The sequence below is a fragment of the Callorhinchus milii genome, unplaced genomic scaffold (genome assembly GCF_018977255.1).
Source record: "Callorhinchus milii isolate IMCB2004 unplaced genomic scaffold, IMCB_Cmil_1.0 Scaffold3, whole genome shotgun sequence".
In the NCBI taxonomy this organism is placed as follows: domain Eukaryota; kingdom Metazoa; phylum Chordata; class Chondrichthyes; order Chimaeriformes; family Callorhinchidae; genus Callorhinchus; species Callorhinchus milii.
This window is the reverse complement of record NW_024704744.1, coordinates 69,620,070-69,638,995: the sequence shown is the minus strand read 5'-3', so window position 1 is coordinate 69,638,995 and position 18,926 is coordinate 69,620,070. Positions and strand designations below refer to the sequence as shown.

General features: G+C 36.5%; 1 protein-coding gene across 1 annotated transcript in view; it reads left to right on the top strand.

The window, feature by feature from the left end:
• The window catches only part of disc1 (DISC1 scaffold protein), a 31,587-nt gene extending 12,905 nt beyond the window's left edge, over window positions 1-18,682 (top strand). The window contains exons 9-14 of the mRNA XM_007894446.2: window positions 148-336; window positions 3,440-3,500; window positions 6,813-7,059; window positions 11,830-11,874; window positions 15,835-15,955; window positions 17,418-18,682. Of these exons, the coding sequence (XP_007892637.2) occupies window positions 148-336; window positions 3,440-3,500; window positions 6,813-7,059; window positions 11,830-11,874; window positions 15,835-15,955; window positions 17,418-17,536 (782 nt within the window). The 3' untranslated portion in view covers window positions 17,537-18,682. The remainder of the gene's footprint in view (window positions 1-147; window positions 337-3,439; window positions 3,501-6,812; window positions 7,060-11,829; window positions 11,875-15,834; window positions 15,956-17,417) is intronic.
• Window positions 18,683-18,926: the final 244 nt, after the last annotated feature.

Here is an 18,926-nt window from a genome sequence, read left to right as displayed (position 1 = left end):
TTATTTTCCTGTCTTTTATAAGCTAAGGAGACTATTGAGTAAATACTGCTTTAAAAAAAAGTCAAAAATGGAATATGTTACACATAATTGGATTTCTGTAAAGACTGAAGTTTGCACTTTATTTGAGATACCTTTTTCATTACGAAGGGCATGAATTCTCCACTGCTAAGGACCTTTCTGAGGAGATCAAATCATTGACTACTGATAAAGGCAGACTTGAAGAACTTCGCTGTGATTTGCAAGCTTTAAGTACCTGGAATGCACAGAGACTTGAAGTAGTCAGAGAAGATTACAGCAGGTTGAAGACAGAACTGCAGCAAGAAGAGGAACAATTTGGTAAGTTCTAATTGCTTGCTTGTTTCTGCTTTGATATTGCTGTTTTATACTTCACTATTTGAATACACTTATGTTATTAAAACCTAGCTGTGATTATATGTAAAAAGTGTGTTTCTACCATTTCATATAGGCTGAATTTTGATGGGGTTTTTGGTCAGCCTGACACATGTGGAAACCCATCACTATGCTTAAGAGTATTCAAACCAAACTGAGAAGTCCATGCATCCCATCTACACATGGAAATTCCAGAAATATGAGTTAGTGACGTTTCTGGAATTATTTAGTAAGATTAATTTCTTTTAATGCCATCAATGAATATTCTGTTCATACTATATGAATTTGAGGTGTTCTCAATGGGTTTAACAAAAAAACAAAAAAAAGCCATTTGTTCATCAAGTCTTCCACAGCACACCTCAAATCTACCCTATCATATAAATTACCCCCATTTATTCTTATCTCCTGGAGACTTCCCAAAGTCAATCAATTGGATTAACTTGTGTATTTTTGTGGGTGAAATGTGGCAGCCAGTTGTGCACAGCAATGTCCAACATTGTAATAATCATATCTGTTCAATCTTTTGTATTTTAATATCAGAAGGATTTAGGACATTTTGTGTATTAAGACACATATTATCAACATTATGGCAGATTTTCATAATACATTTGTTGTGAGTTCAATCCTAAGAATCACTAACAGATTGTCCATTATGGATGCAATGGATTTTCTCAAGAAAAAAACAGCTCAATAGACAGAAAGTATTGTGTAGTTGCTGCCAGTCTAAGGGGTAGAAGTTTCATTTATAAATGGTGATGTAGAAAAGATTCCCATCTATGTTTAAAAACTAGTTTTGATACTGCTGTTTGTTATTTGATTTGGAAATGAAAATGTACCTGTCTCTTTTATAATAAATATTTTTGCTGCAATGGTGTGAACAATATCATACATATTTTCATTTAGTAATATGTTTTTCGAAATTGTACAGTTAGATTTCAGAACGGAGTGCTAGTTTGATGCTCCACTTTTACTCCAATCTAGCCTTAACATTTACGCAAACAGTGGATAATTTTAGCATCATGGACTATATTGCAGAGTATTTTCAAATAGGTCAAAATGGTTCTGCAATTTCATGTTAATCACAAGAGGGTGCTATTGCAGCATCAGATAGTCAAAACAACAGTTTTTTGGCCTACTCAAGTGTTGATGAAGCTTTCGTCACAATTTTTGTGGAATTTTATGGGTTAGAAAAAAAAGCACTCCAGAGAAAATTCTAGCCAGAGAAACTGGGGTGGGGGATGGTGGGGGGGTGAGATTTGTACCAGAAGATTTGAGAAAGACATCCTTCGATTTGCTAACATGTTCAGTGACTTAGATATAATATGCCAAATGGTCCCTTTATCTGCTGAAATTTGAACAATTCTAAATTTGCTTAATTTCTCAAAAAATTCAAATGCATACCGACTGCAGATTTTTCTTGAATTTGCAGTTCAGTATTTGAATTACCGAGATACTGTATTCTTACCAGTCCTGCGTTCAATGTTTGGATATAATATGTTAACATATTCATATTATAACATATTCCCAAGCATTTCTAGACTCTTGGGTGCAAAATAAATTGTGAGAAGTGTGTTAATGTTCAAGAATTATTTGCAGCAGCAATTCTAGTTTCATTCATGATATCACTCACATGATCTTGTCCAAATAATTATTTTCTTTTGGCTTCAGGATTTATCAAAAAGGCAAAGGGCACAAAAAGTTGCCATCTTCTCCTTTCCTTTTATAAGATAATAATTAATCATGGAGGGTGTGATAAATATAGTGCCTTATCACATCCTTGAGACGTCTCAAAGATCTTCACAGAATATGCTGTAAAGTAAATTGACTGTATATTTTGAGGGTGAAGCCAATTGTGCACAGCAGTGCACAAACAGTCATTTGTCATTTGTGACCAATTTTTTTTCAGGAATAATATATTTTTTCTTGAAAAAGAAGCAAAGCTTTATTTCTTGAGCCTTGTTTTAAATTGGAAGATATATGGTCTGATCCTTGATAAAGGTGGCACACGTGGCAATGAAGCTTTAGGGCATGCAAAAGTATTGTTGCTTCAGCCAACTGAACAATGAGATTTGGTGTCCTGATAGTTGGACTCTCATCAAGTTCTGTCTTTGAAAGTCTTATTCCCTCAACCAGGGAGTCCCACAAAGCATTTTCAACTTTAAATCTAATCAGCTCCCCCTGTTCTACCCCAGTCCCATGGAACCTCACTGAGTGAGCATTATATGTGTTCACCAGTAGGATGATACATTAACCTTTGTCTAAAGTAATTCCCTTACATTAATTCCTGTAAATGTTAGTATGCAAATTTTCCCCAATTTAGTCTAACCTCTCCTCCCTTTCAACTACATGCTGGCAGTAACCAATACATAAAGAATTTTGCTTTGGTGAAACTCCTGGACATGCCACTTCACCTCTAACTTGCCAGTAGTGTACCAGGTGTTATTGAGACAAAGCAAATCCCTGCCAAAATTTGAATCTTGTTCTGCCACACTACAAGTACAAACAATTGGATTTAAGCAGGAGGCAAATTTTTATGACACTACATTATTAAGGAATGAAATGTATTTAAGAATTGTGTATACAAAAGTGAGGTACATCACGTTTGCGTTTAAATAACTTTGTGGATTCCCTAAAACGGAGAAGTACTTACAATATCAATAGCAATATCCCAAATACTTTGCATTGCACATTAATAAAAGGGGGATTAAAGTACAATAAATGCAAAGATGCAAAATATACTCAATTAAAAGGGCCAAGAATTTTTAACATAAAGAAAACACTGGGCTTTAAAGTCCATTTAGTAACTTTGATTTCTCTTTCTGAATGTGGCACAATGTAGTGACATTGTTGAATTATCAATGGCCGAAAATAAACTATAGTTTTCAAATTTAACAGTAGTCTATTCCATCAAATAGTTAATTTTCGGTTCTTAATAGGGATTACAAATATATCGTTGACCATAAAGGCAAAAAGGTAAGTGATTCATTGCCATAATGTGTACAGAATGCTTGTTTGATGTTCATAAGTTCATATTTCCTTTCATTTACAGAAAAGAGATTAAAGGAAAATGTATTTAAATATATGGAAGTGCTAGAAGACAAGATAAATGGGTAAGGGTTTATACCAACTACTTTAATAATATTATATTGTCTCACTTTTTTATTATAATAATCCTTGGATTTGATATAGCATGTTATCATGTCTTCAAGATGTCTCAAAGCGCTTCACAGAATATACTGTAAAGTGAATTGACTGTATATTTTGTATGCAAAACGCGGTAGCCAGCGCAGAGCAGTGCCCCACAAACAGTTGTGGATTGAGTGATTTTTTTTTAGAGGAATTGTTACCCACAGAAAGCAAACCACCAATCTATTAACAACCAGGCTCCTACTTACTGCTTGGTAAACAGAAGCTTGTGGAATAAGGAAACTTGCCTAAGGTTTTATATAGGTGTTGCAGGGTTTATTTAACACGGTGAGGGTCTTGGAACTGTGCTGGTTCCAGGGTGATGTCCTTCACAACGGAATGTCAGAATCAACTCAATTTCTCTGGATCTGTCTCAGTCATTTGGTTCTCGAACCAGGTAGCTCCGCAGGACTTCATGGATAGTCGTTGACAGACCAGCCAGTCTAGGAGGGGCAAACACATTAGCAGAAATTCTTCTAACTCTGTTCCTGTTAACTCTGAAAGCCAAAGCTTAACACATAAGGTTGTCCTAGCTTGATAAGAGGGAGGAAACTAAGCATTTTTTGCTCTTGCCAATTTGCACCTAACACTGTCTGGAATTAGGTGAACAAAGTGTGTTCTTCCAGAGAGAGAGCATGCATTCCATTTCAGAGACAGAAATTTTCATGTGTAATGGTGGATTTTTGCATGTCATATGCCTTTGCAACTATTCATCATTTATCTGACTTGTCACTTATGGTATAACTCCAAAGTTCTTGAAGAATGTTCAACATCAAGGCTGAGACCCATTCTGGCCAGTGGTTTCAGTGTTAACCCAGGTGGAATTGTGTCAGATGAGACTTACCCAAGCCAGTGGTTTCAGCGCTGACTGAGGTTTAAAAAATGTGCTTTGTCTGACTGTAAGTGGGACCACACCAGCATTACAAAAAATTAAAATTGGGCCAACTGATTAATTTGATTGTAAAAAGTGTACGACCGATGCTAATGCAATTTTAAACTTTGGCTTCTGAAAAATACTGCTTCCTGATTCAGTTATTTAATTAAATAATTTTGCAGCACAGTAATAATTTTAGCCTTTTAATATGCCCTGGATAGATTTCTGCCAATCATTTACATTTTAATTTTTCTCTTTTGGTTGTCTTCTCTTCAATGTATTTTTTAGACATTAAAATTGCCATGATTTTGATGTGATAGTTTTCTGATTTTTTTCTTGACTGTTCACTCCTCAGTAAAATTTGAAAGAAATAGATGTGTTGCTTTACGGAACAATTGTTTGACGAAAGCCCCCATAACTGCAGTTAATATTGCAAAATATGGAACCATTTCAATTGATAATTTTCTGGGACATATCCCTTATAGGGTGTACATATTGATAACATTTACAGATTAGTTACCAGAGCAGTATTATTAAAGAAAATCATTCTGTACAACTTGCTTCTCAATGCCACCAAGACATGGCTTATGACGTTGTGTGTTTTGACTACAGGTATCTTGGCATGCCAATTGTTTCCAACTTACTGAACTGATTGTGCTGTTGTATTAATGAAAAACAATATTATATTAATCTCAAGAGATGTAAATCAGTCACTATGCCTATAGGAATTTCCCAATGATGGATAGAAAGAAATGACATCTTGGCAGGTGTCAGATTCTTCACAGCAAATAATGAAGCTAAGCCTAGAGATGTGTGTTCTAAATGTCAGGATCCCAAAGCAGTAGCCTTTGGTGGTATGTCAGTCTCACAAAGGAACAATCCTAGATGCCTTCATTATCTGTATGCATTAGCTTTTAAGATGAGGCATAAATGAGAAAGACTTATTGTAACATATCTCTGTTGTGAAGATAGATAGAGATAAGGGGGTACATGGGGGACCATAGATGTTCTGGCGTTGTATAAAGGGATGACTTATGGTTGGAGTTAAACTCTTGATATTTATTGCATTAAATGCAAGAGGTTTCCTTGTTATGCCATGAATCTAAAGAAACTCCCTCAGGTTGGGTATCAATCATCTTAGATAAACTAAAAAGGCTTGTATTGTAATAGAGTTTGGTGGTGTTGAATTCAGATATGTTTAAACATAAAGATTAAGCTTTATTATATACAGACTTGGGCACCATGTGGAGTATAGTACAAGTAAGCCATTCTGCCCATCAAGCTTGTTCTACCGTTAAATAAGATCATGACTGATCTTTTAATCCCATTTTCAAATTTTTTACGTATTCCTTTGTTACCTCATTCGCAAGTAATCATGGATCCCACTCTCCCTTGAATATGATGAGATGTTAAACTGAGATCCAATGTGCCTGTTAAGATGAATGTTAAAGATCCCTTAGACTGTTCCAAAAGAAAAGAGTATCTCACGGTGTCCCAGTCAACAATACCCCAGATTTAATTGGTTATTCACTTCATGGCTGTTCGTGGGACTAACCTGTACATAATTGGCTTTCGAGTTCGCCTACAACTATTTGGTCATACACTTTACAGTAAAAACCCCATGAAGCACTTTGAGATGATTCAAAAAAGTGATAAGGCACTATATTAAAAGCAAGAATTATTATTATCCCAATCCATGTCCAAATCCATAATCAACCCAATACAAATTCATGTCTTGATGTCTACTGACTATTTTGTAAAGGAGTTTCTTTGGTAGTAATTTATTGAAGATCTGTTTATAAGTAAAATTCATTATGTCATATGGCCATCCGTGCCATTTGGGATATCATTCTCAACAAAACTATTTTTGTTAAATCAGTGTTACATTCTCCCTTCTCCAATACTTGGGATTGCCTCACTTTTTCAATGAGGCAATAAACATACCAGCAGAGCATAAGCAACTTCAGTGTCACTTTATTTGTAATATTCATACTGACAATCTCAGTTTGTACTGGAAAATCTACTTCTGGTTTGAGAAGGTGTTCTGTTAAAGCAAATTTTGTAGTTCAATCATAACACAATTTTATATCTCTAAGGGAGGGTTTAAATAGATCTCTGGTCAATTGATCTTCAGAGTTCTTGCTACTCTGTTATTATTGATGTTTGAATGGTGGATTTAGATTTAAAAATTGGCAGTTTTCTAAGGTTTAATAAAATGTCACACAATAATTAGTAAGGAAAGTATAGTATTCTTTCAGACCAAAATTTGGACAAGGTAATTTTGAACCTCAAAAAAATGTTTAATTTAAAGGCAGGTGACAATTTCTGAAATATGTCCTTAATGTCTTCATCTCTGTTTCAGTTGTGGAAGCCAGTTGCTTGAGAGAATGTTCGAAGCAGACTTGGAGGCCTGTCAGCTGTTTGTCAGAGGTTTACAGCTAAAAGAAGCAAGTTACTTTGCCTCTGAAGGGGACGAGTACCGGGCAGATGAAGAAGATGAGGCCATTGAAGATCCATGCTCTGAGATTAAGGATAAAATGGAATCTGTCTTTTCTCAAGAGCATGATTTGTGTGCTGTTCGTCAACAAAAGGAAACTGCTTCAGCTGAGGTAACCATTGATTTCTGCATACCCAGCACTGGCACATTAGCCAACATAGCACTAATGTATTAGGTTTAGTTATAGCTGAATAGATCAGAGTTTTGTCACTGGAAATGAGGAGGAGTGTGGCAGCGGGAGGACATTTCTTTTTTTCAATGGTCTGTTATTTGTCAGCATTCACAATGTTGTGGACATGATTTATGTTTTGTTGTAAGAGCAAAGACTGATTAGTTTCAGTAAACAATTCTTAATATTTGTTTAGCATTTGTAGGGCTGAAAACAATTGTTTTGTGCATCAGTACTGTATAGATCCTTGGGACATCCTCCCAACGTGCAAGGTGCTTTACAAATTAATTTTGGATTGTATTTTGTATAGAATGAACACCTCTGTGACATCAATTTTCAGTACAAGAATTCTTATTTTCAAATCATATATTATATTTGGTTTGTGTTGCTGTTATAATACGTTACCCAAACCCTAAAAGAAAGTTACCAAGCATCTCCAAATGGAAGATAGAAAGTATCTGTTTCCAAAACTTGTATTGAACTGGAAAATTTAATCTATTATTTTTTATGAAATAAAACTCAACAAATAGCCCTCCATTATTGCCATTCAGGAGTGCGTGCATTTCAGTTTAACTCAATAACATTGGAAAACAACTTGTAAAACTGTTGTTTCTAAGAAGGAAGGCTTATATTAATAATTTTCTCAATTTTATTCATATATGGTTTTAAAAATATAGAGAACTGAATGCTATTTATTCACAGAATCCTTTTATTCACTGAATCTTTTATTAAGCTGACTTGTACAAGAATGTCTTTGCTATCTCATCAAATTTCTCAACTAAGGCAACCCTTGAAGCAAGTTACTTAATGTATAAATAGAATATAGAAAGACGGTCATGTGAAAAATACATATGGAAAGAGAGCTCTGCACTCACATTGAAACAAAACAGCGAACTGGCTACAACTTTGTAGAATTAACTGTTGTCCGTTCCGTCAGAATGGGATGTTGTGGTAGCCCTCTCGTTGGGTGAAATAATGTGCAGATGCACAAAACACAAGCTGAATTGAAAGCTCATCTGAGGAAAAAAGGAAAATAAGAGCACCACAGTATTTGAAAGGTTACTGTAAATATGTTGCTAACTAACCAGTAATGATTCAAACCCCCAAGGCAAATTGAATGGATGGGTGAGGAATTGTTCAACAACAACAACAAATTGCATTTATATAGTGCCTTTCTCGTCGGGAGTACATCCCTGGGACAGTAGAAGGTTTACATCCAAAATTGGTTTTGGGAGGGTGGGAGCCATGGGGAATGGGGGTGGGAAGATGAGCGAGCAGAGAGTTGGTGTAGTCAAGCCTGGACGTTATAAAAGCTTGGATAAAGATCTCGGTAGCCTGAGGGGAGAGGTAGTGGCAGAGGTGGGCAATGTTGTGGAAGTGGGAGAAAGCTGAACAGGTCGAGGCATGTTTGTGGAATTTAAAGTACAGCTGAGAGTCGAACAAGAAACCGAGGCTTAGCACTGGCTCAGTGAGTGGAGTGTGCATCCATGTGAGGTAATGCTGTTAGCACCTGAGATGAGAAGGTGCTGATGGGAACCAAGCAGGAGAGCCTCTATCTTGTCGACATTCAATTGGAGAAAGTTAACTCTCATCCAGGACTTGAGTTGCCAGTTGTAGCAACATTAAAATTTGTGCCAGTGGTGACGATCAGTTTAATAGTCAATCTCTACATTTCTGTTGGTTTTACATTGTAATGAAAAGCAGACAGTTTTCCCACTTATCTAAACTGTTTTCAGTTGATGGATGGCAGGTTTTCATCAAGTTGTAAGGATTATATTATTTTTAAGAGGTTAAATGTATGCTGACAAGGCTGAACTTCCAAGTATCAAATGTAGTTCTAAATCAAGATTTCATTCTTAACCTTGGGTTCTGTGTCTCAAGAACAATCTGTTTTGGTGATGGGGGCGCGGGGTGGGGGTGGTGGTGGAGAAGGAGAGTGAACAAAGAAGGGTACAATACTAGTACTTTTTCTCAGGAATGCCTCTTCCTATAAGAATTTGCACATGTATGTTATCCAAACTTTTCAATGGCTTTTAAGTTTGTTATAAATTGTACATATGAAGTCTTAAAGAAGAGAAATTCTTATACACATAAGATTTAAATGAAGGTAGTTCAATGCAGTGATGCTTTTAAAATAGTATAATAACTTTTGAGACACCAAACACCTCTAGCTATTTTTTAAAACCAATCTGCTAAACAGTGTTGCCTAATATATTTGATAGTTATTTCTCTTCCTTCTGCCATACTCTGACTAACAAACTTTCTTGTGCTACTTGCATGCTAATTCTCATTAGAGACTGCATGAAGAACAGAAACTTTGTAACTGTGATCCTTATTTTGACAGTACATTTCAAAGTACTTCAGCAGTTTGTGGTAAAGTACTTGAAGCTTACTTTCTAACTTCCTGACCTCTTTCTATGCTTTGCATGCTATGCAGTGTCCCCTTTCTGTCCCTTTGAAGGAGAGGCTGATCTTCCCAGTAATCTACTAGATTCAAAGTGAGTGAAGGTGAGAAAAAGCAAAGGTACCACCATCTGGTATTTATTAGTAATCCATTAGATGTTGTTTAAAATGGGCAGTGAACAATCTTTGCTCTTTGTAAATGTAAGTATAATTTTAATTTGTGAATTATAAAGAGGATGCTGATGCATCTGATTTTAATGCATCTGAATACGGCAAATTGATACATTGTAAATTTTTAAAATAACCTACCCAAAATTGGCTTCAGAATTAAGGTTGTATTTAAGGATTTGCTAAATTCTGGATGCTCTAAAATATTACTTAAACTGAGTAAACTCGGGTGAAATTTCCTTTCTTGGAACCTGTACAGCATAAAATGAGAGCCGTGGGATATGCAGTTCATTTCCAAATGCAGGGTGGTTTTAAAAAACGTAAGTTGTAATACATTGAGTGTATTATGAAGGTCTAATTGTCACACTTGTGGATTTAACACTAATCATTTATTTACATTGTTTTGACTTTCTATTGGCATAATGTTTTCTTGAATTAAATTAGTTTTCTAGTACTTATTGTCACAGTCCACTAGAATTGTGTTTCCACATTTCATGAGTTCCTTCCTTCATCAAATTGCTAATGATGAAAGTATCAAATAATCACATCATATTATATATAACCAAAATAATTGTGTGAAATTAATATAATAAAAAATGGTAAACTTAGCATATGAAAATTCCTAGGCATGAATAACTCCACCCTGATGTAAGAGTGCAGTATACTATGCCACCATGCCATACTTAATTTGTAGCTTTAGCCTTTACCACTCACAAAAATTTCAATCTTATGTATATTATGTTGTCCTGAAACTGTCCTCCTGTTGGGGGGTGGGGGGGTGCGTGGGAAGGTAAGGGTGGTCTCCTTGGGGCAGAGCTGGGTTTAGTGTAACATGCTCGGCAACAGAATATTGGAACTGAGTCAACTTCTGTGGTGATTTCAATAGTCTTCTTCTTGAGATAGATTGGTCTGCGGTACTTCAGGGAACTAATAACAGACCAACCAGCCTAACTCCTCAACAGGACTTGGAAAGACTGGTCACTGGGGGCACAAACTCTCCCACTCAGTTCTTATTAACCTTGCAAGCCAAAGTCCTAATAAATAAGGTGGTCCTGACTAGTCAAGCAGCAGGAAGCATGTCAGAGAGTGCTCTCAAGGGCAAGCTATGTAGCTGTAGCTGGTCAAGGCCCAAAACCTACTCTGGAGCCTCAATGCCTTGACTCATATTAACCTGTGCTTAATACTCTCCGAAATTTGGTAAGCAGAGTGTATCCCTCCAGGGATAGAGCGGGTATTTCATTCCAGACACACAGAAATTTCCATTTGTATATGGCATATACTGTATACGTGGAGCTCTGTCCAGTTTGGATGCCATGATGGGTATCCCAACATGTGTCAAACATCCAGCTGACCAAGAGAAAATGCTGAGAAAGATGAAAAGTACATTGTACTAACTGTTATAATAGATCCTTGTTATAATAGTTAAGACTGAAGTTCAAATTAATATATAAGTTAAGAATTTTCTTTTTAAGATCATCTATATGGAATACACAAAGGAGTATATCGAGAATATTAATTTGCTTGTTCCTATCATGCAATATAACCAAAATCTCAATATGGTGAAATATGAAATTTATTGGTACTGCAATTCTATGTGTTGCCACAACACACATCACCAGATTCAAAGAATTATAGTTTTAATTTTTCAATCTGTCCAGCTGAGTTGCAAAGTGCAAGAGCAATATTTTTGCAAGGAAGAAAAATAAGCTATCAAACATGTGAGAGAAAGATGCAAGTTAATGAAAAGGACATAAAAAAAGTATAAAATATGTTTCTCAGATATTGAACGTCCGCTTTCAGCAGAAATATAGGATATTTAACACAAAATTATGTTTATGAGACGCTACCCTGCGTGGAGGGTGCTATATAAGTGAATGTAGTTGTTGTTGTAGATTCACAACATATTCCACTGCTTCTCATTGTATTATTGACTATAGAATACTCCAAATAAATAAAATTATGCTTTGCACTTAAAGATCAGTATGTTTCAGCTGCTTTGGACGATTTAACTTGTTTGTTAGTCTACTTTTTAATGCAGTTTGGTTTTCTCTGAAATTAGCTTAGTCAACCTGAACTTGCTACTTAGTGTAAATTAAGTGACTATGAAATACTTACAGAATCTCTTTTACATTTGCTCCTTAGAATTCAAGAAAATGCTCACTCAGCATCCAGAATACATCAACAAAGGTGAGCGTTGACAGGAATTTCACCTGCTGGATTTACAGCTAATTCTGTAGCCCAACAAAAAGGGAAGTTTTCATGAAATAAAAGAATGTACAGCAAAGGTCCATTTGATCCATCCAGCCTGCACTAATGTTAGCTGATCCACTGGACATACTCTAAATCTCAGTACCCTGTAATCTTAACAATAATAATAAATCTTTCATTTGATATAGTGCCTTATCACGTTGTTGAGACGTCTCAAAGCATTTCACAGGATACACTTGTAAAATGAACTGACCCTGTATTTTGTGAACGAAACCAATATAAACTGTATAGTATTAGAAAAGCTTATTTGTAAACATGCATTGAACTTTTTCATTTCACACAAGTAAAATTTGCTCTTGGTCTTCTCAAGTAGAGTGGCTAGGTGACTTTTGTTTCGGAAACGTATATGAACCACAAAATTACTATAGTAATATCACATAATACACAGTATTTCTTTAGTACTGTGCTTTCAATCCTGTATTAAAACCCCACCTTACCATGTTGCTGTTTAACTGAGCTATTGGACACCAAATCCTGGATGAGATTGAAGGTGGGTAAATTCAGAATAAATCTGCGGAAACATTACTTCAGTGAGCGAGTGGTAAACTTATGGAACAGGCTCCCTAAGGAGACAGTGGAAGCAGAAAATGTTTGTTTCAAGCACAAATTAGATAGATTTCTGCTAGAAAATAATACATCGGGATACAGTGTATAGTTTGGGAAACAACATGTCAAGTGACTGCCAGGATGGTGGAAGGGGAATTAGATGGATCTTGGTCTTCTTTCACCTAGTAAATTCTTAAGTTCTTAGAACAAACTTTCTCCAGTTGAATGTTGACAAGACAGAGGCTCTCCTGCTTGGCTCCCGTCAGTGCCTTCTCAACTCAGGCGCTCACAGCATCAATCTACACGGATGCACACTCCCATCTCACCAAGCTGGTGTGAAACCTTGGTAGTTTGTTCGACTCTCAACAGTCCTTTAAATCCCACATCAATGCTCTGATCCATTCAACTTTCCCCCACCTCACAACATTGCCTGTTTCCGCCACTATCACTCCTCGGGCTGCCGAGTCCTTTATCCATGATTTCATCATGTCCAGGCTAGACTATGCCAACTCTCTGCTTGCTGGACTTTCCAAGTGTTCCCTCTACAAGCTGCAGACCATCTAGAACTCTGCAGCTCGTGTCCTTTCCTGTACTAGACTCCATGAGCCCATCCTTCCCTGGCTTTCCATCCACCAGAGGATTGAATTCAAGATCTCATCCTCACTTTTAAATTTCTCCATAGTCTCTCCACCCTACCTCCGCGACCTTAAATCTATAAACCAACCCACTTCCCCCACTTGGCGGGCACTTGCCTGCATCATGTCCCTCAACCTGCCTGCCACACCATTGGCAGTCAGGCTTTTGGACTATCTGCTCCCACTCTGGAACTCCATCCCAGAGTCCCAATGCCTCTCCCCTTGCTTCCTTTAATATCCGTCTTCGGTCTTCCAACCCCCACCCCACTTGGCCCCCACCTCTCCCGAATCCAACCCCCAGCTTGGGTGCAAACCCTTGACCGTCGAGTACCTTGAGATGTCCTTCTGACATGAAAGAAGACAATATAAATGTAAATAGTTATTTATCTACTGAAGAGGATCCCTTGTGCCCAGTACAAGAAAAGTTAATATGTTTATTAAAATAATTTCAATAAATGATTCATTTAGCTTCTGCTCATATGATGCAATTCCATTTTTTTTATAAAGAAATGTTATTGAAGCTTTGCTTTATATTATCAAAATATTTATAATCGGAAACAATCTGTTGTTGAGCTTTAATTGTTTAATTCATTATACAAGCAATAAGTATCTAATTACCTTTCAAATTGCAGATTTCTGTATACTTTGCTGAACTACGTTTTTACTTGAAAATGCATGTATAAGCATATATGGAAACAGCTTATCGTTTAAGCTCTATTGTGACAGAAAGGTCCGCCAAGCTCATGTGAAGTATAGTAATTACTTTCCCAATTGCATGTTACTCAGCATTACAGCTACATTATTGTAAGACTGAAATAATTCAAATATTTTAAGGCAGTTTGTCAATGTGTATTTTTTGCAATCCCTCACTGCTTTTATTACACAATGCCTTGTACAGCTTATGACCCTATAATTGGAAATAAAATAATTTTATTTCCAATTATAGATTTTAAGTCCACAACTGAAAAGATAGTCCAAATTGCCATGTCTGTCATGAACTTTTGATTAGATGATTTGGTAGTTTTAATTTAGTTTAAATAGTTGGCTACGTTGTTTCAGTGTTAAGGCCTGAAGACACTGGCTTTTTGCCAATCACAGGAAATTAACCAGGCTTATCCGTTGCATAAACATTTTCTTGAGTAGAAAATATCTGGGCTTCTTGCCATTTTCATTAAGTATTAAGGGTTACTGACTATAACTAAAATTAATCTTCCACACTTAAGAAATGTATTGTTGGAACATCGAAACTGCTGGGTCTGCAGCAATTTAAATTCACATTTCCCAACCATGCCTGGTCCGGCATCAGCAGTCAGGCCTTCAACCTTTCTGTCCTACCCTCCAGAACTCTATCCCGGAGTCCCTTCAAGCCTCCTTCAAGGTACGCCTCAAGACTTTCCTCTTTGACCAAGCCTTTGGTCATCTTCCCATCTCAATCCCCTTGCCCCACCTCTTGAATCCAACCATGAGCTTGTGTGCAAGCTATCCAGTGACATCCTCGGACATCCTCCCAACGTGAAAGGCGCTATATAGATGCAATTTCTTCTTCTACAGAAAAAAACATTAATCGTAAAAACCAGAATGACACGTACAAGCCAAAACTATTTTACAACTAAAACAAATAATCCCATTACTCCAAGTATAATTATCATTACCACATCATTACACTTGAAGTTAACCCATAAAATACCTGCTTCTCCAGGGATTTCCACTGCATACCTCATGTGATCAGACCGGTTTATAAGATTTCAATTTACACACATCTTGAGTTATCAAAATACATGTTGTTCTATACAAAGAGTTACTTGTTAATGATGGACACCCTGTACTTTACTGAGGCTGGGAAGCACTCAAGAGAAGTTAAGGCCTCCAGTGTCTCCCTCTTGAGGATTGGTTTTGTGGCTTTTTTTTGGTCAACCAGGTATCCCACATGTGCAAACCCATCATCAACCTTAAGATTATCCAAACCAGACTTAGAGTTACACATATGTATGCCACCCAAGCATGGGAATTTCTGTGAGTTTGAAACAGAATGCACACTCTCTCTGGAGGAATGCTTACCTAATTCCAGAGAACATAAGGCACAGGTTAGAACCAAGCTACAAGCGTGCGTTGGGATACTGCGGGAGGTTTGAGACATGTTATGTTCTCAGGAAGAAAAAAAATCCATCCCTAAAGTCGAATCAAAACTGAAATTTGTTGATGTTAGCCAATGTTAATTTTAAGAAGAAAGCAATAAAAGTAGTTGAGAACAAAGATACCCTGATGCAAATCTACTCAATGATTTGGAGACAAATTCAGCAAAAAGAGTCTTCCTCGTAAGAGTCAGCATCAGTTTCAATTTCTAGGGTGTATCCTCCCACAAAACCACATCACTTGCAATAATTAGTTTAGGATCTGTGCATGGACAATTTCCCACTGCTTATATATATTTCTATTATTAAATAGATTACTGGCAGAAATCAAGAGCCTTATGGCTAAAATCTTGAATGTCTTTGCCTGTGGAAGGCAACACAATACAGGCAGCATGTTTGGGATGTGTTTTATGTATTAAAAGTTACAAGTTACAGAGAAATCAAACTGCCCTACTGAAAATAATGTTTAAATAATTTGAATGTGTATAAACCTATACTTTGGTATAATGTAAATGGGTATGATTAAAACATTAATTCTCATAAATAATCATCTGGGCTTTTTGCAGGTTGTTTGTGAAGGTCTTGCAGTAGACATTGGAGAACAGTGTGAAGCAATCAGTGACCAACTACTAAGCTTGGAAGATCAGCTGCTAACTGCAACAGATAATCATGATGACTGTCTCACTCATATCCTTTAAATTGGGCAATGTTGAATCTGAACTTGTTTTGTTGTGAGTGATATCACTCTTTGTTATAGACCTGTTATGGAAAACATGCAAGTACATTTACAAATCTTTAAATGAACCAATAATTAGGCCTGAGCTGATTATTTACAGATTACAGACCCAGATTCCTATATAGGTGTTCATTTTGTTCTGTTTTGGTCTAAAGAATTCTAAAACAGCAAAGAAATGTGATGCACAATATTTGTTTTATGGCCCTTGGATTGAAACATTGCAGCAGTTTCAGTAACAATGAAAATCTTTGCTACAGAATCAATAACATGCATGAATAGGTACTGGACTGATGCTGGGCAAAAGAGGAGCATGAAAAACTATAAGTATTACCTATACTGTTTGAAATGGTGATGGTGTTAGCTGTTGACTGTTGACTTCAACTAGATTTTTGCTGTCTCAGAGGATTATCTTCAATTACATTAAAGTATTCTGTTTGAGGTTTCAAAGGATGGTTTGTGGCAAATCAAAATCCCAAAGGTCATGCTGTTCCAGTAGCAATTCTTTGCCTAGTGAGGTCAGTAAACTATTCATGAGATAAAATATTTTTAAAAAATATCATTGCTCTTCCTCTTCCATTCATCGACCAAGTACAAATACGAATCTTTAGGTGACAGGAAACATTTTTTGTATTTGTTGAAAACTGATGGAAGAATGTTGCAATTTTTTTCTGTTTTTCCTCCCTGCTGAAATTGTGCTTCAAAAATAAAAACCCTGCATCTTCATGTCTGACAGACGTATTTGATCTGTGAAATTAATTTTTTATGAAGGTGATGGTGGGTTTTGTTCACCCACAAAACACACAGTCACTGCACTTTACAGTATATTTTGTAAAGTGATTTGGTATGTCCTCCCAACGTGAAAGACACCATACCAAATGTACAACAGCAATTTGCATTTATATAGGACCCTTCATGCGAGGTATTTAGCAGTGGCTGAGCTTGACCCTGAGCCAGGAATGTAAGGATTATTTTGAGGGAGGTACCAAAATAATCGAGTGAAAATTGCTTCATTTGTAGGTTCACAATCTCTGATACAATCTACAATGTACATCCCTCAGGATTGAAGAATCCACATAGCGTATTTCACTTTTACCTATACTGTTTGTATTGCTCTCGTCATCAAGGCAAGGTGAAATAACCTGAACTGTGTTTGAACCAATAGTGACAATTAAAATATATTATTGACTCAACTGATGATCATTCTGGGGAATGAATCCCAAGGTGGAATTAGAAAATCAATGCATTTTACATATGTTTAGCTATCAGTTAATATTTAATGAAAAAATGTGGGAACCAATATGAATATGCAATATTAAGCTATGTAAAGCTGGTGCCGCTGCAATTTTTAAAAAAATGATTCAAATATAAAATAATTGCCAATTATCTACAGTTTCATCCTTAATAACTGCTCACAGTCTCTACAGAGAGAAATCCAGATGGTGAAAGAAACACTACATGCAATGCTGAAACAGCTTTTGCCATTAGAAGAGGAAGAAGAAGAATCAGAAGACTTTGTAGTTGGCAGCCGGTGACTAAACAAGAACCTGCTTGAAATCACCTGATGTTGGATTACACTTCGTATGGGATGATCGTCAGCAACCAAGTTAAGATTTAGCGACCCTTAAGCTTGCTTCCATCAACAATATAAATGGTAACTGAAACAATTACATACAGTTACCAAAATGGACGATAAATACTACTTTTAGGTCACTTGATTTGGCCAGAAATGAATGAATGTTTATTGGCTCATATTATAACTTTTCCAGTTGTAATTTTAACCAAATACAACTGTTCTACTAACATTATGGCGAAACCTGGCACATCTATAAACTTGTCACAAGAGCCATTGTCGATCTTTACTCAGTCTTTTACAGGGACAATTGTACAATATTTTCTATGGGACCAAACTACAATGGTAGCATTACTTAGGATCACTGTTGTAAGAACACATCATCAGTAGGGTAAAACTACCCTGTCTTTACAACAGTCTAATCCCAGATCACATTCTTTATTCGTGGCTGAACAATCCCAATGCTTGGTGAATTCTGCTTCATGATGATAGAAAGAGCATCATTGATGAATCAAAAAGTGACATCGCTTTGAATGCTTGGCCTCCACAAGCCAGTTACAGACACCCCACGTTCAAGAAATGTACTTTCTACACTTCAAGGAAAATCAGAAAGCTCAAAAATGTTTGAAAATAGATAAATATATTTCTGTGTTACAAAGAGATCAGAAATAGATCATCGTTCTGTATTTATTCCCTGAAGTATGGAAATGAAAAAGGCATTTTTATCAAATTTTCAAAGAAAAGGGGGAAGCTGAACTCCTTAAGTTCCATATATTTCATTCATTTACTATTCTAGTATAAACTCAAGGCTACCTAGAAATAGATTTTTTTAAAGTAATATTTGCTAAGAGACTCCCTTCTTGAACTCTGAACCTGAACTACAGGATTATCCTAGATTTTAAGGATAAGAGAAATTGATGTGCACTTTCTGTCTGTTCCATTTATTCCAGAGTTTGCAAAAATATTTAGCCTGTGAGGGCCTTAATTATTCCCTGCAAAGGAGTTAGAAACCTTTTAATTTGAAGGGTTAACTAATCCATGATGCTCCAGTCTTGTGATCCATCCTTACCTGATGTCCTGTAGCTCAGTGGTTAGAGCACTCGCCTTGCAAGTGAGACACCTGGGTTCAATTCCAGGCAGGGCGAAACCTTGGGCAAGTTTCCTTACTCCACACATCTAATAATAATCCCTCCAAAAAACAAAAACAACAATAAATTGGTCATATTCAATCCACGGCTGTTTGTGGGACACTGCTGTGCGCAATTGGCTGCCGCATTTCGCCCACAAATATACAGTCAATTCACTTTACAGCATATTCTGTGAAGCGCTTTGAGACGTCTAGAAGACGTGAA